Here is a 21,283-nt window from a genome sequence, read left to right on the forward strand (position 1 = left end):
GGGTTGAAACTAAACTGTGCAGGGCTGCGGCCCTCCAGGGATTGAGTTTGACATCCCTGATGGTCAGTGTATCTTTTGTTCATTGGATTTTTATTTTAGAAACAGATCTTGAAAAACAAAAACAAAAATAGTTTTTTTTTTTTTACGTTTTAAAATAAAAAACAAAAATTGAAATTCCATGCATTTTTTGATTTTTCGTTTTTGAATTTTAAAACGAAAATGTAAAAAAATTGCTCAATTTTCTTTTTCGTGGAGAAAAACGGAAAAACTTAATTCAAAAATGATTTGATTTTCATTTTTTATTTCGAAAAAATAAAATCACCAAAAAAAAAAAACTAATAGAGACTTGTTTTTTTATGTTCCGAAACCAGATAGGCTGACTTATTTACAGTGATGCAATGCTGACCTGGTCCGTGTACGTTGCGTTCATTCGATTTTTGATCTTAAACGAAATTTAAAACACGAGGAAACGGCCGTTTTTCGTTTTTTTATTTTGCTACAAAAAAATTTAATAACTGATTTTGGCTCGATTTTCTTTTTTTGGTTTAGGGTAGGAAAACGGATAAATGACTTTAAAATTCATTATCCACATGTAGGCGGTTCTAAAACGCCCATTTCCTCTGATTGGTCAATCAAATCTGGGCTCCTGACGTCGCCTTCAAAATAACAGTCCTGTAGTCTTCGTCCTCTGCGGATCAGCACACAGGCATTTAATATATTATATTTAATATATAATATATTAGCAGTATTATTAGACATTTATCATTACAATTTATCAATACTGTTATAGTTCGCCGCCAAATTTGCTGCTATGCACCTGATACTGAGCAAAAGATTTGAGAGCAGCACTTGGTTTGCACGATTGTTTCCAAGCTAGGCCTATATAATAATAATAATAATAATAATAATTATTATTATTATTATTATTATTATTATTATTATTATTATTATTATTATTATATAGTTTTGTTTAGTTTTTATTTTAATAGTTGTTAGCAGGGCCAGAATAAGAGTTCATTGGAACACACACACATTTTCTCTCACGCAGCAAGCCAATTCCTTTCGAGACTTTTGCTGGATTAATGTCGAGTACATATCTGTAAATTAACAGTTTTCAGTATTTTGTGTTTTTTTATATATTTTTTATTTATGTATTAATTTATATTGTCTGGGCTGGTGTTGTATATTATGCTACAAAAACTTTGTAATAAACTGTCAGTGCATTTTCTGTTATTTTATCAATTTATCTTTAGCCTATAAGCTGGACATCTTACTACAGATATGAGGGAGGCGCAGCTAGGCGCTGCGTTTCACTTTGGCAGCAGCTGCAGGTGATGAGAATGATGCAAGTAGAATCCAACTGTCAAAGAGAACGATGATCTTAATTTTTTTTGTTTAAAATAACTGTTTAACATAATACACTAAATTTACATATCATTTGAACCACATACTAGAACATAGGCCTATGCCTGATTCATCCATTGCTTATGCATAAATTATACAAAAACATATAATTATAATTATTAATTTTTATTTACCAAATCTGAGCTCGACCTCGCCCTCAAAATAATAGTCTTGTAGTCCTCTGTGGATCAGCACCCAGGCATTTAATTATTATTATTTGATATATATTATTAGACATTTATCATTACAATTTATCATTAAAAAAAGTTATAGTTTGCAGCCATTTTTGTTGCTATGCACCTGATGCTGAGCAAGATTTCCGAGCATGACAGTTTTACGATTGTGATCTGCACCGAGGAAAAGGCAGATGACATAATTCTTAAAATAATAACTTTAAAATGTAAATGTTTGTAATACAGAAATTACAGTGAGCATAGGCCTATAATTAAATCCTTATTAGCAAAACAATTCATCCACAGCACTGTATAGCAGACCGGCCCTAACAAAAAAATACACTTCATATAGGCTTTTTTTGTTGGAAAGATGAGCTGTTTGGAACGAATTTTGTTTGGTATAATTTGTATAAGTAAGATATCTTAATTTTAATGTATTTTTTGTTGGCCAGTTAACTACAAACAACAATATTTGAGGTCCCCTATATAGGCCTGGCTTCAGTGCCAAAACACAAATTTTTTTGTTAAATAAAATAATAATATAAATAAAATTAAAGTGAAATATTCACAGTTTCAGAGTAGCCTAAATTAAACTGTATTAGCTATTAATATCAAAATCATCCATTGCGGCTGTCAGTTTCGATTTAATTCCGTGATTTGAATGAGCCAGGACAGCCTTACAAACTCTTTGCAGCAATGAAGGTATTCCCCGGTTAACTCAGTTTGAAAAAATATACAGAATTTGTATTGAAGCCTGTATGAATGCACTGATAACTGTACGGTTCTATACCACCTTAAAGGATATATTGATGTCCAAAGAATAGAAGAAGAGTAAAGAGGTCAGACACAAGTTATTATGTTTAAACAATGTATTAATTTCTTTATGATTAATGTGTAAACATAATCATCACAATACAAATCAAACAAAATAGCATAGGCCCACGTAAATGGTAAACAATTATCACATAAGAATGACAATAGTTTTAATACTGAGAAGTTGTAATATAGTGATGAAACAAGTCCCATAGTTTTAGAGAATAAGTCCACCTTATAAACAGGAGGTCCAGCGATCACTTCAGCAGACGATCCGTGGAAGTGATGCCATTATGCAACATTTGCCGGGATCGTATTTTCATATGCCATGAACGTATAATGTAAAATGAGGAGTTATTGTGTTAAAACAAGTTATCAGATGAAGTTAAATGTTGCTGTAAATTTTTATGCAGTTGCAGGTGATTGTGTACAGTATGTGTGTGGTTATAAAGTTATGTCAAACTCCGAAGCAAATCACACCACATCTTCTTCTCATCTGAAGACTCAGTCAAACTGCTTGCTCTTGGAATGGTGTGGTTGTAATCTTGTTGGCTATAATTCTTTAAACTGTCGACTAAGCATCGCGATGTGCATTTGCCTTTTCCTCTGTTCCTCTTCCGTTACTGTGTCAAATTCATTGAACTCGCGAGCGGACCTCTAACCACGCCTACATAATAACATAACAGGTAAAGAATAAATACAGTTCGAAAACAGAATAATTAAACAATCTTTTGTAAAGAATTATAGTGATATGCAAAAACATATGCCTGAGTGCACTTACAAAACAATTAAAAATCTTATATTCTTGAAGGAGCCGTCTTTGCTTTTTTTTATGAACAACATCCTCCAAACTTGTGCAGTAAACTCATTGTGAGAGATTGCGCGTGTCTGGCCACGATGAAATATTTTTATATCCAAATTTGTGGCAGTTTGTCAAGATTCACATTTTTAAAACACCTTATTATTTTTCAGAACGTAGATGACGTTTGCATAAGCAATGACTGATCCTATCACCTGATCCACCCGATTAAATAAAAATGTAGACTTTAGCGCTTAAAAATACTCCCATATAAGCTATGTAACTCTTGCGAATTCACGGAGTAAACTGCTGAGCTCTACAATAAATCTATTATTAATGTAGCGTAAGTAATAAATTTTAAAGTGTTGTTTTGAAATATATTTCTTTGTTATTGAAAAAAGCCAGAGAGAATGGTAAAAAAATACATTTTGACTATTTAATTTTGTAATATCCAAATAAAACACAAAAGGCAGTGTTCGGAAACAGCCATATGGCCAATTAAAGTATTTCATTAATATTCGGCTGAATTTAAGCTTTCATCCTTACATGTACGCATATCCATCTATCCATCTCTCGCTTTCTCTCTTTTTTTCCTCTCTAGGCTATATAGCCTATGCACACACACACACACACACACACACACACACACACACACACACACACACACACACACACACACACACACACACACACACACATAAAGAAAGAGAGAGAGAGAGAGAGAGAGAGAGGCAAAGACTATAAAGGGACTTTGATATATATATATATATATATATATATATATATATATATATATATATGTTAAATAGGTCTAGTTTTAATTACATCACAATAATACGTGAAAATAATCACGTATTATAAAGCTGCGCCTAGCTCGGAAACAATAATGTGCTGTTCAGAAATGGCTTTATTTTGCTCAGCATCAGGAGCATAGCAGCAAGAAGTTGGGCATTGACGTTAATTTAATGTCAAATAATTATACTGCTGTTTTTATATAATTTATGCATATGCAATGAATCAGGCATAGGCCTATGTTCTAGTATGTGGTTCAAATGATACGTAAATTTGGTGTATTATGTATATCAAACAGTTATTTTAAACGAAAAAAATAAAGATCATATTCTCTTTGGCTGTTGGATCCGACTCTTGCATCGTTCATTTATGGGACCTAATATCTGATCTGTGGACTTTTGAAGTAATATAATGTTTAAGAAATAATAGGCTATAGATAAATTAATGTAAACACAGTTTATTACAAAGTTTTTGTAGCATAATATACAACACCAGCCCAGACAATGTAAATAAATACATAAATAATAAATAATAAAAAAGTAAAAATCACAAAATACTGAAAACTGTTAAAACAGATATTTTGTACTCGACATTAATCCAGCGAAAGTCTCGAAAGGAAGGCTTATTATTATTATTATTATTATTATTATTATTATTATTATTATTATTATTATTATATAGGCCTAGCTTGGAAACAATCGTGCAAACCAAGTGCTGCTCTCAAATCTTTTGCTCAGTATCAGGTGCATAAATGTCTAATAATACTGCTAATATATTATATATTAAATATAATATATTAAATGCCTGGGTGCTGATCCGCAGAGGACGAAGACTACAGGACTGTTATTTTGAAGGCGACGTCAGGAGCCCAGATTTGATTGACCAATCAGAGGAAATGGGCGTTTTAGAACCGCCTACATGTGGATAATGAATTTTAAAGTCATTTATCCGTTTTCCTACCCTAAACCAAAAAAAGAAAATCGAGCCAAAATCAGTTATTTAATTTTTTTGTAGCCAAATAAAAAAACGAAAAACGGCCGTTTCCTCGTGTTTTAAATTTCGTTTAAGATCAAAAATCGAATGAACGCAACGTACACGGACCTGATCTGCTAACCTACTGTAGGCTATATTATTTTTTTCCACTTAATAATGCTATAAATGATAATAAATAAATGATAATAATAAATAAATGATAAAATGATAATAATAAATGATGGTAAATTTTGTTAATTTATATTTTCCTCATTGAAGCCGGTTATATGGAACAACGTAAATGATATTAAATGCATTATTTGCAGTGCTAAACAGTTTTCTAAAAAAAAAAAAAAACGTTTATTGTTAATATCACTTCCACTTCAGGAGTGACAGTAACATTGGACGTTCATCATTGCTCATCTCTCCGTGTTATATATTAGCAGTAGGCTATTTTTTAATAATTTCAATTTATGTATTAAAAATCTGCTGTTATATTTGCACGGCTATATGAAATTATGGATAGACCCGCTATAGTGAGGTGATGATAGACGCACACAAATCATCTACAAGCTTAGTGTCCGTTTTTAAGAGACACAGGATGGTTATCAAGATGTTTGTGCAGCGTGCCTCCTTTCAGATACAATTAACTGTTCGTTTTTATTTTAAAATATGACTTATTGAAATGTGCGTAACAAACAACGGTATTAATGCCTCCCTCACTTGAAATGATTCGCAGGCAAATGCAGGGAAGTAGAAGCATTATGCTTTTAACAATATTAAAACTTTCAAAATCCAGTTAAACCAAGAAAATACCTTTTATGGCATTATTAGATGGAAAAAAATAATAGTCTAGAGTAGGTTAGCAGGTCAGCATTGTGTCAGTAAATAAGTCAGCCGATTTGCTTTCCAAAAAGATTGTTTTTTTCTGGTGATTTTATTTTTTGTTATTCAAAATAAAAATAAAATTTTTTTATTTTAGTTCTTTCTGTTTTTCACCATAAAAAGAAGAACGAGTCATTTTTTGATTTTCGATATAAAATTTTAATTTAAATTAAAAAACGAAAATCAAAAAATGCACTGAATTAAAATTTTTGTTTTGTAATTTAAAAACGAAAATCAAAAAACGACTCGTTTTTTTTTTTTTTGGTTTGTTTTTCAATATCTGTTCCTAAAAAGAAAATCCAACCACCAAATGATACACTGACCCCTGACCGAGGTATTTCGGGTAATTCATGAGTACATACACTGTACACAAAAACCTTACTTAACCGGGTCTTTTGACATGAAAGATTTGCCACAGCTGGTTGGGTTTTGGGGTTGTGTTATAGGCAATATAATAAGCTGTTTTTAAAATTGCATTAATATATTAGGCCTATCCTCATAATCCAGGGGTGTCCAAACTTGGTCCTGGAGGGCCGGTGTCCTGCAGATTTTAGCTCCAACTTGCCTCAACACACCTCCAAGAATACTTCTAGAAAGCCTAGTAAGAGCTTGATTAGGTAGCTCAAGTGTGTCTGATTGGGGTTGGAACAAAACTTTGCACGACACCAACCCCCAGGATCGAGTTTGGACATGTCATGAACCAACAAAACCAACATTAAAGTGTGTAATATTAACACACAACATCAATAACAGTTTAATAGTGCATAATCTGCCCTGAAAGAATACTTTTGCTGCTTGTTTTAACTACTTTTTTTAAAATAAGGTTTAACAAAACAATTTGTTTTATGTTCAGTCCACTTAAATTTGTAAAAATGATTAAGTTAACTTAAATGATTTGTGTTGGGACAACATGTGTGGAACCCTGCATTTTTACAGCCAGTCTATTTTAAACTCCTCTTTCTTCAGGTTCGGATCAGCTGTTTATTCTCCTAAAACGGGGATCATCCTCAATAATGAGCTTGTAGATTTCTGCAACCGAGCAGATTCTGTCACACCAGGTGAACGTCCAAAATATATCTGCTTAAATTTAACGTGTTACAAAAGGTCTCGTCATCATATTGTGTGATATGCTGTTTTTTTGTATTCCTGCAGGTGAGCAGCCTCCGTCCTCCATGGCTCCTGCTATTCTGCAGTCGCAGCAGAAAACTCTGGTGATTGGAGGATCAGGAGGAAGCATGATCACTTCCGCCATGGCCCTGGTGAGCCTCAGGACTAGAGGAAGATGTATTTTTACAGCACATACTTAGCATTAATGAGTCGTCTTGCTTTTGAAAATGAATATATATATATATATATATATATATATATATATATATATATATATATATATATATATACATATGAGGAAATGAGGAAAACAACAACGTGCAAAACAAAAACGTGCCCTGGTAAAAATCATATGTAGGTTTTACTTTATGCAAGCGTATTAGGGTATTAGACCCAAGAGTGGTAATGCCAGAAAAAAGATGTTAGTGGCCATTCACATTTTGCACGCACAACTTTGTTATTCTCTATGTGCAACTGAAACAAAGCAGGTGAAAACAAACTGACACATGCGCCCAGAGAACCATTCCCGCGCGCATCCTGGTGTGAATCCCAGTTGTTTACATGCACGCAGATAAAATACGCACCGCTCATGCACTGTGAAAACTTATGACATCAGGTGTCGGCTCGCAACGAGGTCTGCAAGTTGACAAAACTGATGATCTTATTTTGACTAAGTATGGCAGAAAGGATGGATAATGAGGCAGGGAGGTAAGACTCCACAATGAAGAGATAATTTTATAAAACATATTTTTTGTATTTTATAGAATTATCAAAATTAATTGTTTACCAGTTACATTTAGGATTGATTTCTATTATTTATTTATACAAATAATAATTGTATAATAATAATAATACTAATAATAATGATAATAATAATAATAGTAATAATAACAATAATAGCAATAACATAATAATAATAGTGATAAAAATAAAAAATAATAATATTAATAAAAATAATAGTAATAATATTAATAATAATAATAATAGTCGTAGTAATAATAATAATAATAAAAATAGTAATAATAACAATAATAGCAATAAAATAATAATAATAGTAATAATAAAAAATTATAATATTATTAAAATAATAGTAATAATAATAATAATAATAATAAATAATAGTAATAATAATAATTAGTAATTATAATGATAATAATTATTATTTTAATAATAAAAATAATAATAATTATTATTATTATAACTATACATATTTTTCATAATTCCAATTTTGTTTTTGTCCATGTTTTACCCAAAGTTAGGGTAAAACAACAAACATTTTTTTGAATGTACATGTTTATTGGTCCTTTTCAATATTAACTAGATGTAACCTTCTAGAACCTTGCTTCTATAAACCAACTATTTATAAGCTTGAGAGAGCAGAATGGGCGTATATGGGTTGGTTCCCCCCCACAACCCCCCACCGAACTTGCTGAGGCCCACTTGTGGGCTAGGACCCCCCTGTTGGAAATCGCTTGTCTATATGAAGAGCTTAGCTTAACATTGCATCGTCATGAAGTTCGATGTGATCCTGGATTAACATCTATGTTGATCCTGGAACATCATTTTTGTTCAAAAATGTAATCCATACCTATTCCCTACCCCTAAACTCAACCATGTAAATTATTCCCAAAATCAGAGTGAATAATAGTTGGATATAATAGTTGAATAACAATGATGTAGAAGTGCATAAACAGTAAGCCAAATCTTAACACAAACTATGAATATATTCCTTATCTCTGATTGGCTGATTGGAATGTTGTTCATAAATGTTGAACATAAATGTTAATCCAGAAATATGTCCTACTTGGTGAAATCAGGTTGGTGAACATTACTAATCAAAAACAGTTTTTTGATATATTCACAGTAGAAACTTTAAAAAATATATATTAATGGAATATGATATTTGGCTTTTTCAGTTTATTCTGAGAGATTTCCAACTGTCATGTTTTGGACCATATGGGGCAGAGCATGTGTTTTAGGATATAACTCTGTTTTTTGACCACACTTTGATAATATTGCTCATTAATTCGTTTGCTGGAAATTAGAACTGAATGTAGAAATAGTTTTGAAACAAATCTTAGCGCTTAACAAACAAAATTAATTATTATGATGTCTGTGCGTACAAGTTTTACCTATCCACGAGAGCGAAAGTAGATAATGAGAGGACTTATCTCTTAAACCCGCGAGGCAGATGCTCTGTTTAACTGTTTTCCCTCTAGTGAAATCCTCAGTTTTTCCACTTACAAAGTCCGTCATGTAAAAAGCAAATGCACTAGGGCATGACAGAACTGGCTCTTAAAGGGAATGGGAGATGAGACTCTGATTGGTTTAGTCTCAAAACACACCTATAACTCTTTAAGAGAATAAGCTCAAACCTGTTAGACCATGCGCCACGGCGCAATGCGGATTTTTCCGTCCTTAAAATAGCAAAAGTGGATTCCGACACGCCCTTTGGACTTTGGGCATGGATCATCAAAATAGAGCCCTATATGTTTATGTATAGGCAAGAATATACCCATGATTCTCACTGACCTTAAAAACCAAATCTTCATTAATGCTCATACAAATAAATACAATTATATTTGATTGTTACAATCATCTATTTGTTTACCAAGTCTCAGAACATGCTGCTGCATAATGAAAGATGAACAATCAAAATATAGTTAAACAGAGTGTGAAGTCTTTCTGTGTTTTTTTTTTTTACTTATTATATATTATTACTAATTTCATTATATTTCCTTCGGCATAGTCCCTTATTTAATATTATTCTTATATTATATATTATTATCTACTGTGCATCATAGGAGCACAAATATTTGATCTATTTTAACCCATTTCAAATTTTCCAATTAAACTAATGATATTTTAAACTTTTCATTAACACATTTCATTTCTTTATTAATGTCCATAGTTCTTGTAGTATTTAATCAACATGTAATAATTTTCACAACCTAATTCACTTAAAATAAATATTTATTTTCTGTCAAAAAGATAACCTGGTATTCACTTTATTGCATCTACTTCTTTTCTCTCTCTCCTCCAGTCCATTATGAACCATCTGTGGTTTGGGATGAACCTCAACGACTCTATCGCTGCTAAAATAGTCTTTGTTGGCTCCAATAACATGGTCAACTTTGAGAAAGGTTACGACAGCGTAAGTGCTTTGCAATCTTAAACCCACTAATCTCCATCCCATATTAGGACTGTGCAATATATATATATATATATATATATATATATATATATATATATATATATATATATATATATATATATATATATATATATATATATATATATATATATATATATATATATCTTATGCACAAAACTGAAAGTCTACTGATTCATATTATGTTCTATTGTTTATTTTGGTGGTCTTACAAAATACATTGTTTCATGGTAATACTTTTTCATAATTTATATGAGCGCAATGAGATTACTTGTATCGAGATTATATACGAGATTACGTATATCGAGATTATTTATAAGATTACTTGCATCGAGATTATATATGAGATTACTTGTACCGAGATTACATTATTTATGAGATTACTTGTAGCAAAATTATACTGTATATGAGATTACTTATATCGAGATTATTTATGAGATTACTTGTATCGAGATTATAAATGAGATTACTTGTACCGAGATTATATACAAGATTACTTATATCAAGATTACATTATTTATGAGATTACTTATATCGAGATTATTTATGAGATTACTTTGATCAAGATTAAAAGTGAGATTACTTGTACCGAGATTATGTATGAGATTACTTGTCTCAAGATTACATTATGAGATTACTTGCATCGAGATTATATATGAGATTACTTGTAGCGAGATTACATTATTATTTCATAAATAATAAATAAATACTTGTAGCGAAATTATACTGTATATGAGATTACTTGTACCGAGATTATATATGAGATTACTTGTACCGAGATTACATTATTTATGAAATTACTTGTAGCGAAATTATACTGTATATGAAATTACTTGTATTGAGATTACACTATTTATGAAATTACTTGTAGCGAAATTATACTGTATATGAGATTACTTGTATCGAGATTATATGAGATTACTTTTGCCGAGATTACATTATTTATGAGATTACTTGTAGCAAAATGATACTGTATATGAGATTAATTGTAACGAGATTATATATGAGATTACTTGTACCGAGATTACATTATTTATGAGATTACTTGTAGCGAAATTATACTGTATATGAGATTACTTGTACCGAAATTACATTATTTATGAGATTACTTGTAGCGAAATTATACTGTATATGAGATTACTTGTACCGAGATTACATTATTTATGAGATTACTTGTAGCGAAATTATACTGTATATGAGATTACTTGTACCGAGATTACATTATTTATGAAATTACTTGTAGCGAAATTATACTGTATATGAAATTACTTGTATTGAGATTTCATTATTTATGAAATTACTTGTAGAGAAATTAAACTGTATATGAAATTACTTGTATTGAGATTACACTATTTATGAAATTACTTGTAGCGAAATTATACTGTATATGAGATTACTTGTATCGAGATTATATGAGATTACTTTTGCCGAGATTACATTATTTATGAGATTACTTGTAGCAAAATGATACTGTATATGAGATTACTTGTACCGAGATTACATTATTTATGAGATTACTTGTAGCGAAATTATACTGTATATGAGATTACTTGTACCGAGATTACATTATTTATGAGATTACTTGTCGCGAAATTATACTGTATATGAGATTACTTGTACCGAGATTACATTATTTATGAGATTACTTGTAGCGAAATTATACTGTATATAAGATTACTTGTATTGAGATTACATTATTTATGAGATTACTTGTAGCGAAATTATAATGTATATGAGATTACTTGTACCGAGATTATATATGAGATTACTTGTATCGAGATTATATATGAGATTACTTTTGCCGAGATTACATTATTTATGAGATTACTTGTAGCGAAATTATACTGTATATGAGATTAATTGTAACGAGATTTTATATGAGATTACTTGTACCGAGATTACATTATTTATGAGATTACTTGTAGCGAAATTATACTGTATATGACATTAATTGTAACGAGATTATATATGAGATTACTTATATTAAGATTATTTGAGATTACTAGCATCGAGATTACATTATGAGATTACTTGTAGCGAAATTATACTGTAAATTAGATTACTTGTACCGAGATTACATTATTTTTGAGATTACTTATATTGAAATTATACTGTATATGAGATTACTTGTATCAAGATTATATATGGGATAATTTATATCACAATTTTATATGAGATTGCTTACAGTATATCACAATTGTATAATAAACTACTTATATGGAGATTATATACGAGAGTACTTATACCGAAAATATATATAAGATGATTTATAACGTAATGTGAGATTTTTGTCATAATGCTCAACCCTATCCCATATTATTCTTATCTTGTTCATACTGATTGTAATTGCTCACACTTGAAAAAAAAAATCTACATTCACCGATTATAATCATCATTCTATAACAGCTAATCAAAACTGACTTTTAAGTGGTAACATATTGTGCTTTTTTCCCTTCTCCTAGTCTGCTATTAAAGCCATGGAGAAATTAGGACACAATGTAATGTACAATCCATACTTTTTCAACGTGGTCAATGGCATCTCCAAAGAAGGACAATGCATCAGTGCCATATCTGACGCCAGAAAACAAGGCCAGTCTGCAGGATACTGACCCTGCCATCCACTTTTAAGACAATACTCCAGTGATTCATCAAGGCCTGCAGGAAGTGAGGGTGGAAGTAAAGGGTCAGCACTTCCTTTTCAGAAACACAGTAAATTCAGATACAGGCTGAATTTGCACAAGGGGTCCGTCCATGTCTGCTGTTTTGGACTCTTACAAAACAGAATTAGTATATGTTTTGAGTGCGTGTGAATATTTTGTATGTAGCAAAAAATTGAGGCCAGTTTTTTTTTAAGGATGAACCTTTCTTACAAGATGGTTATGATGTGTTTAATGGTCATTGGCATCTTAAACTCTTAAAAAGTTTTTAAAATTCAGATTTTTTTTTAAACATGTTTACTTAAGCTGTACTTTGTATTATATCATATCTTTCATTTGTTTTCCTTTTGCTAAGTCCCTTTATTCATCAAGGGTTGCTAAAGCAGAATGAACTCTGATTGTTGTACTCTCCCATTTACCACGCTCTAAATTTACTCAAATGTGACAAGGGTCCATTATCCAACTTTTTTTGGTAACTTTTTATATTTTAAGGTGTCCTTGTACAGTACTTACTGTATGGTGTCTACTGTACATGTACTTTTAGTAATAGTGTTGAGTAAGTTACTTCAAAAAGGTAATTACATCATATAAATGAACAATATCACAGGAGTAGCAGTGCGATATGGCTGTATATTGGCACTGGTGGGAGGCGTGCGTTGTACCCCACCAGTGACTACTCATGTGATATTGCATTTATACAAAAGTTCGACGGCATAATCGTGTATACAAAATGTAAAATCAAACACAGAGGCTGCGTTCGAAACCGCCTACTACTCAGTAGGTACTGCATTTAAATTTAAACGTACAACTCGGCTGTAAGAAATATAAAGTTCTATACAGTAAGAGTATGAGCACTATGGAATTCGGACGTACTACATCCGCCATTTTGTCATGGTCACGTGATCTACCCACGTCATTCGCGTCGTTTCACTCATATTCATGAATTTTTTCGTGGGGCATCATGGGATAGCGCAGCGTGCATGGGATGCACACTCCAGAATCTCGCCGGAAGTAGTAAGTCATCCGGGTACTTCTCGCATACTGATTTTCGAATTCTATTCCTTACAGACATACTACTCAGCTCGCATACGGATTTTAGCGCACTATATAGTATGGAAGTATGCGTTTTGGACGCAGCCAGAGTCTAACAACCCTTTTGTATGAGGAACTACTTTCTTCCACCATTCATTCACATCTGCAGCTGTCGTCAGAACAACAGAAACTGCTCACGTCTCTTTAGAGCTAGTATATGAATGATTCTCTAGCTTAATGTCTAAAGTGATGACAAAACAGGTGATTTTGCTCACATTTTATAAGGCTGACCGACATGAAATGGCATCAGTCTACAGAGATTTCCCAGTATTTCTCTGCTGCAATCGGGAAATCACAATAATTAATCCCAGAATGCTAAAGCAGGTCCAACACTACCAGATTACTGTTGTATTTGTGATAAGAAAAAGCGCTAAACACATGTGGGCATTTCTTCTTTCTTTCTGTTTACTGAACTAGTTTGCAGTAGCGAAAACAGTAGACTCATTAGAAACAAACAGATGGCAAAAAAGTAACTCAGGGTCATACAAAGAGTGGCCAGCACAAAATACATACATTCCTGATATACGAGTCCTACTTCAGACTCAATACACTACAATTACTGGTATAAATACAGCTTAATACCATATAAAAGAGAGCGATCGAAATAGAAAGTCACTTACCAGTTTTATAATAAGTTGCTCAGCTGTAGTTTAAAATTACGCTGAACGTGGATGGCGCTGTATAAATACTTAAAATAGGCACTGTCCATATAAATAAACTGCACAGTTGCAATCTAAACAACTACATTCTCGACTAAAAAGCCTCAAAAGTACACCATGTTGTCTAACAGCTGCAATATTTGTCAAACTGTAGTGTAGTTCATTAATCTGCTGTCACTCGATGCGGGCGAAGTAATACACAAGGGTGAGGAGGCTATTAGCCAGTCAGATTCGAGAACCAGACAGAACTGTTGTATGAACTGTATTAAATGTACTTTTCCATTTACTTTGTTTGAAAAGTAACTTAATTACTCAAGAACTAATTTAATTACTTGACAACAGAAAATAAAATCTAAATTCTTTAAAGTTTATTTCATTTTTATCTTTGCCCTACTGGTATTATATATGCCTTGTAACTACTTAGATAATATGTGATTATTTTTCTTATTATGGCAATCGTCACAATTTAACAAAACTGTAGAGTTTAAGTCCTAAAATCAACTGCTAGTAACTAATAAAACAAATAGATAATAAAACAAATAAACTAAATAACCAGTCCAACTTACTGTAGATTCTTGAAGTAAAAACTTAAACATATCACAAGAGGATATTACCATAGACTGTAAAAGATATGGACGTAGTATCCGTCACGTCACCCATAGCTTTCTGAAGAACACAAAAGAAAAAACCAGTAGGCGCGGCTAACCGCTGCTATTTTGTTAGCGCGTCATCATCACACCAACCGGAGGATACCAAACAAGGGCAAAGAGGCGGAGCGTGAGCGGAGCTACAGACATGCTAGCATTTTGCTTAGACCGGCTGTTCTTTGGGAGAAACGCTTAATACTTCATTACCTGCGACTCGTTTAAGTTCTGACCACATGTGCTTGGTTGTACACTATATCAAGTGTTTAGCCTTTTAAAAACACTGCTGTAACACATTGAGCCACTAAACATTGTCCTATGACGTTTTTCTACAGGAGGAAAATGCAAATTACTTCCAAATACTTCAGATCTAGTCTGTGTTTGTAAATGCAAGGTTATTTATGAAAACCAGGCATAACACCGTATGACAACACTTCAGATGACTGTTCTAGAGCCTACAGCTAATCAATCTGTCAGATTCTGGAGTGCTTTACAGCTCTAAACAAAAATATATATGATAAATGATCTGAAATAAAACACATACATTTATAGAGATGTTATATAATAAGTATAAGTATATAACTTCACTCAAAAGGGAAATGGAGGCCACTTGAATGGTTTGTGAGCACAATTAAGTGCACACAGCATGCTATAGTATCTGATAATTGTAGAAAATAATTCCAAAAGGCAATTAACTGTGTAAAGCCACATAAAACAACAACAAAAAAATACGATATATACACCAAGTTCGTCAGCTAATCAGCCAGAATCAGCTGAGGTGAAGTGACGGCCACCAGAAAGACCTAGCTGTCACTCAAGTGGCCACGCCCTCAATTATGCAGACTTAATATAACTTAATTAGACGCAATGGATGAGTTATAAAAATATTCACCCCTACACAGATGCCATGAAGCATAATGTTAGCTCTATGAACCAAAATCGTTCTTTGTACCAGGCTGTAAACACCTTTTTTTCTGCTGTAAAGTTGGAAATCTGCTCTATTATGGAGCGATAATTGCAGTTTCAGTTACTTCCGTATTAGCTTCCCAAGGGAAAGCAGGAGGTTGTCGCTTGGATATTACTGACGTACTGTCTGTTTTAAATAAAATATGAAAATCCACCTTCTTTCAGGCATTTAACAAAAAAGAAATAATCTATTTTTGGGACAATTGAATCAGAAGAGGTAAAAAATATATATATATATATATATATATATATATATATATATATATATATATATATATATATACACACACAAGTTTTGATGTACAAATATAATATTAGCATTATTCTATATGATGGCAAGTATATTTTTTTACGATACCTTTCAATTATAATTGTGCTTTGTTATTGTCAGTCGTGGTATTTTTCCCTCTGGCCATTAATTATGGTGTCTCCATATTGAGATGGCATGATAATACATGTATGCTGAGAATTATTCACTGGAGTGAAAGTATGACATAATGTTGCCATAATGAGATTATGAACGAACAAGCTCTTTGACATAATCCAGCACTGTTTCTATAGAAAGTCTAATAGCTTTAGCTTCAGATAGATGATTTTAAATACATATATTGAATGTTACAGAATATAATGACCTGTTTTGAGCTGTTACTGTGGGGTTTTATATGAAATCAAATGTGAATGAGTGCAACTGTAAAAGTATTTTGCATTTATTTTGTATGATCTGTGAATGTTTTCATATGCACTTTCTATATTTTCCACAATATTTTTTAAACATATTAAAAAATACACCGGTTGAACTTAAATCAAGTATTTTATTTTGTTTTTATCATTGATTTTTCAATATTGTTGTAGCTTTTTAGGAAAATAAAGTTCAGACATAAATGTTCCATGATGTGGACCATTGTTTGACCATCATAACTGAATACTAGCAACGTTTTTTTTGCTTGATATGTCATATTAAATCTGTTCTACTATCTGTATGTCTCTTTTAATTGACTTTTATTCTCGACGAAAATGGTTCGAGCTCAACATGACCTCGACACACAGCTTAAATGAGGCCGTGCATAAATCATGAAGCCGGGAGAAGTTATAGTCCACAAAGTGTAATGTGATTAAATTCAGTTTTGTGTTCACAGTGAGCTGAATGCAAACGGCTTCCCTCGAAGGGAAGAGATATGCATTATTAAAACATGCAAATGATCCTCGTTCGTGAACGCGCCTCCCACTATGGGGACACACAGAAGGATGAATTTGTTCCTGTTGTTGTGCTTTATACTCAGCTGCTTAATCACGAAATGCAAATTCTTACCTCCTTTTTCTTGTTTTTCGTGCAAAACAGCCATTGTTTAGTCGAAGGAGGATGTTTTCCGTCTTCTGTGACGTAAAGCCGCGTGTCCACAGGCGCGTGGAATAACACCGCGAAAAACGCCTCAGGGGAAACTTCCGCATCTTGCGTTTATTAGTGTAATAGTTTTAGTTCGCGGTTAATAAAGGCAGGTATATGTGATCCAAGTGTCAGATTATTATATTTTATTAATGAAAATATGATTATGGTATAATTTTTGGTACATAAAAGCGAAACTACAAAAACCTTCACTGGTTTGTGTTGTTTTCCAACATAATATTAAAACTTTCAATAGACAAAATACTAATAAAACAGTTTTATATGCCGTATATCCACCCAACAGTCTTGTTTATGTTCAATTTATCATAGAATCTAACCTTCACTTGCCCAAATTTAGCTATAGTTGACTGTAGGGTGGCGCAGTAGGTGGTGCTGTCACCTCACAGCAAGAAGGTCGCTGGTTTGAGCCTCGGTCAGTGGGTGTTCGTGTGGGTTTCTTTTGTGTGCTCCGGTTTCCCCCACAGTCCAAAGACATGTGGTACAGAATTGGGTGTCCGTAGTGTATGAGTGTGAATGAGAGTTTATGGTTGTTTCCCAGAGATGGGTTGCAGCTGGAAGGGTTGGGTTGCAGCTTTCACACACCAGAAGCGAAATCATTCAGAGAAGGAAATCATTCAAATACTAGCTCTAAAGTGACGTTGGTGAATTAGTAACGGCTTCTGCTGTTCTGACGTCAACTGATGTGAATGAATGGCAGAAGAAAGTAGTTCCTAATACAAAAGGCTTTTAGACTCTGTGTTCGATTTTCTTTTTTATGTACATAATTGTGCCGTCAAACTTGTTGTATAAACGCAATATCACACTCGTAGCAGTGTGCTATGGCTGTATATCAGCACTGGTGGGGTGCTGAGGCACTCGGCCTGTGGCCTTGATGTATATATATCATTTTTTAATAAAATAAATGTACAAAATAACAGGCAAAAGAAATGTTTTGCTAATAAATAAAGCTTAAATAAGCTAAATAAGCATTTTCTCTAGACAATCAGTTTAGGCCTTAAAAAAATTCAGAGAGGGAGTTAGGCCCCAAAGTAAAAAAAGGTTGAGAAGCCCTGCTGTAGATTAGTTTTTGAATTTAAATGGTTTGTTGCAATCGGTTTCCTCAAATGTTTTGAGTTACCTTTTTGGTAACCTTTTTGGGTTTTACAGTAGGCTTAAATACTATCTGTGCCAAATGTAATTTGATGCTTTAATGCTTTTTTATAAACTGCACAAACTATAGCAACCAAAACATTCTTATTGTGTTATACGAAATCTATCTTTTATAAACAAAAACACACACACAACTGCTTCAAAATGCTTTATTGATATGGGTGTCTAATTTACATTGTACAGCAAATCACTGAGTCAAGTCATGTTTATCACAGATCAACTTTTCCCATGGACCCATTAATCCCTTAGGAAAGTCTCAAAGGAACCCACAGTAGGCCTATATTTTTTAATCTAAAACTTTACATCATTCCTGCACTGCTCTATTGCCAAAATTTGATATCCCAATTACTAGACCTTTAAAGCAACCATGAACGTAATGCTCTGTGGTGAATCTCTGCATTTTAAACCAGCGATTCATTTCAAAATTTGTCTTCAGAAACCTTTCTTAAAAAGCTGCATTCAGACGAAATTTTTTATTATGAACCACTACTTTTCAGTCTGTTGACTGGATGTGAATGGAGCAGACACCAGCTGTCCTTATGCACCCTAAAATCATTAGCAGACCGATGTCTGAACCTGCTGTATGGTCTCAAACTGTGCTCCACCACAAAAATTAGACTCAAAGTCTGGCCAGAGCTCTGGGGGGAAATGGTGGAGCCGTTGTAGAGACGAGTGCCATGCGACAGGGCTTTATTGTCAGCCCCTATGGGAGATCCGGCAACACTGAAAAGAGCCTGACCTTTTCCTAGCAGCACGAACCCAACAGCTCTCAAAGCCACCCGACGGGAACAAACGCCTCCGAAAAACACAAGACAATGCTAAAATATTGGCGAATGAAGAGGCAGAGACTGCATTTAAAACATGTCGGTGCACTGAATGTTCCACACTCTAAAAAATGTCCAGATTTTCACAACGTTACCGTAATTTTTCACAGTAAATTACTTTAGTATCACTTTACAGGATTTAACTGTAAACATTCACAGTAATATGTTGTATTAATAATTTTATTGTGAAATTAAGGCAGGTAGCATGATTACAGCTAATTACTGTAAAAAGGGCTATATCTTTTGCATGGTGGTTATAGACCTTTTTCATGGCTGCTGATTGGAGGGCGCCATAGCATCGAGCGTCTTCCGGTAGAATGCTAAAAACTTCCGTTTACAGCGTGTACAACTGGTAATTTGCGCTCCGAAAATGGGTTTCAATAACGTTTTTAATGGATAACAGAGTGTTTTTGTGACACACAACTTAGAAATGTGTCTGTTAAAGCCGTTATAATCTGTCACATGTGGTACAAGCGCATCAGAAATACGAGAAAAACGTTCTCCTAGTTCACGTGTCTGCCGTCAGAAATACAGTGGGTGTGTGCGTTCCCGGCCTGTCAGCTGTTAGCTCAGCGGCTCTTTAACACACACGCACACACAGACACACACACACACACAGAGAGAGAGAGAAAGAGAGAGAGCGAGAGCGCAAACCAGAGTACTGGCATGAAACTTAACAGGTATGAAAGTCGTGCAATTTACAAAAATGAGCAATAAAAGTCTGTTATTGATCCTCTGCTGGCTGATTTGCTGTTCATTCTAATCGCGAGCCGTTTGTGTTTTATTTCGTGTGTTGTATTCACCACGGTTTGTGTTTTTCTGTCATTTCGAAATGACACTAGCCTATATCTTCACTTTGTCACAGTTATTAAATCAGTGTGTCAGTGGCACAGTACAGGCTACGTGTGTGTGTCAAACATTTTGGTGAATTACATTTGTTTGGGCTGGTTATATATTTGAAATAAAGAGAAAATGTTGACTTTAGCGATGATGAGGCTTCATTTAAACTGCAGAAGATGCCGTCTGACAACGAGGGGAAAACGCCTCACAGCAGCTGTTTTCCATCCTATTAGATCGCATTTCTTTAAATGATCAGTCCAGGAGATGCTGCTGAGGGACAACAATATTAGTTCAAAGAGGATAAAAGCAGGTAAAATAGATTACAACTATCGTTTTTAAAGCTGTCTAAATATGACTGTTAACACGCATCAGCTGCCGACCGGAATTCTTCGCATTCTCCTTGTGCATACACGCAAAGCATAATGGGTAATTTTGCGTTCCAAGAAAAAGGTAAATAGGAATTCCTTTTATAGGAACTCTGGATTATAGGAACTCTTTTTATTTCATTCAACACAGACATTAATACAAATTAACTTTTATGCTAGTGTTGGCACTTTTTTGATATTTAGAAATTAGGTTACATCTTCAAAGATAGAAAGAAAATCATCCTGTTTTGAAACGACATGAATGTCATAGTAATTTTTCATTTTTGCGTGCACTGCACCTTTATTTAGTTTTATAAGGTTAACATGGAAATATGAAATAATTTTATATGAACATAACGTAATAAACTTGAACAAAAGTAATTGAATCATAAAACCAAACATTGTTAAACACTTAAAATGATTTTAAAGTCAGGGTTAATGTCAGAATGAATAGCTGAGGAAAGCCTGCTTCACAGTAAAATATAATTAATTCAACAAGATGTGAAATCACAGTAATGGACTTTACTATCTACTGTGAAGTTACACTATATGGGTGTACTTTCAC

The 21,283-nt window shown here is 33.1% G+C and overlaps 2 protein-coding genes across 3 annotated transcripts in view; one reads left to right on the top strand and one right to left on the bottom strand.

Moving 5' to 3' along the window:
• The window catches only part of ggt5b (gamma-glutamyltransferase 5b), a 56,281-nt gene extending 39,343 nt beyond the window's left edge, over nucleotides 1–16,938 (top strand). The window contains exons 9-12 of one of the 2 annotated variants that reach the window (XM_087271399.1): nucleotides 6,805–6,896; nucleotides 6,991–7,097; nucleotides 9,989–10,099; nucleotides 12,580–16,938. In XM_087271399.1, coding sequence (XP_087127525.1) covers nucleotides 6,805–6,896; nucleotides 6,991–7,097; nucleotides 9,989–10,099; nucleotides 12,580–12,726 — 457 coding nt within the window. In that variant the 3' untranslated portion in view covers nucleotides 12,727–16,938. Of the gene's footprint in view, nucleotides 1–22; nucleotides 308–6,804; nucleotides 6,897–6,990; nucleotides 7,098–9,988; nucleotides 10,100–12,579 lie in introns of those variants that run through there. The other variant, XR_015501534.1, reaches the window with a different exon arrangement.
• cabp1b (calcium binding protein 1b) overlaps nucleotides 1–17,534 on the bottom strand; it is a 206,213-nt gene extending 188,679 nt beyond the window's left edge. The window contains exon 1 of the mRNA XM_087269298.1: nucleotides 17,445–17,534. The gene's annotated coding sequence lies outside the window, so the exon portion shown is untranslated. The remainder of the gene's footprint in view (nucleotides 1–17,444) is intronic.
• Nucleotides 17,535–21,283: the final 3,749 nt, after the last annotated feature.

This window comes from Danio rerio, chromosome 10 (assembly GCF_052040795.2).
Source record: "Danio rerio strain M-AB ecotype USA chromosome 10, GRCz13ab, whole genome shotgun sequence".
In the NCBI taxonomy this organism is placed as follows: Eukaryota; Metazoa; Chordata; class Actinopteri; order Cypriniformes; family Danionidae; genus Danio; species Danio rerio.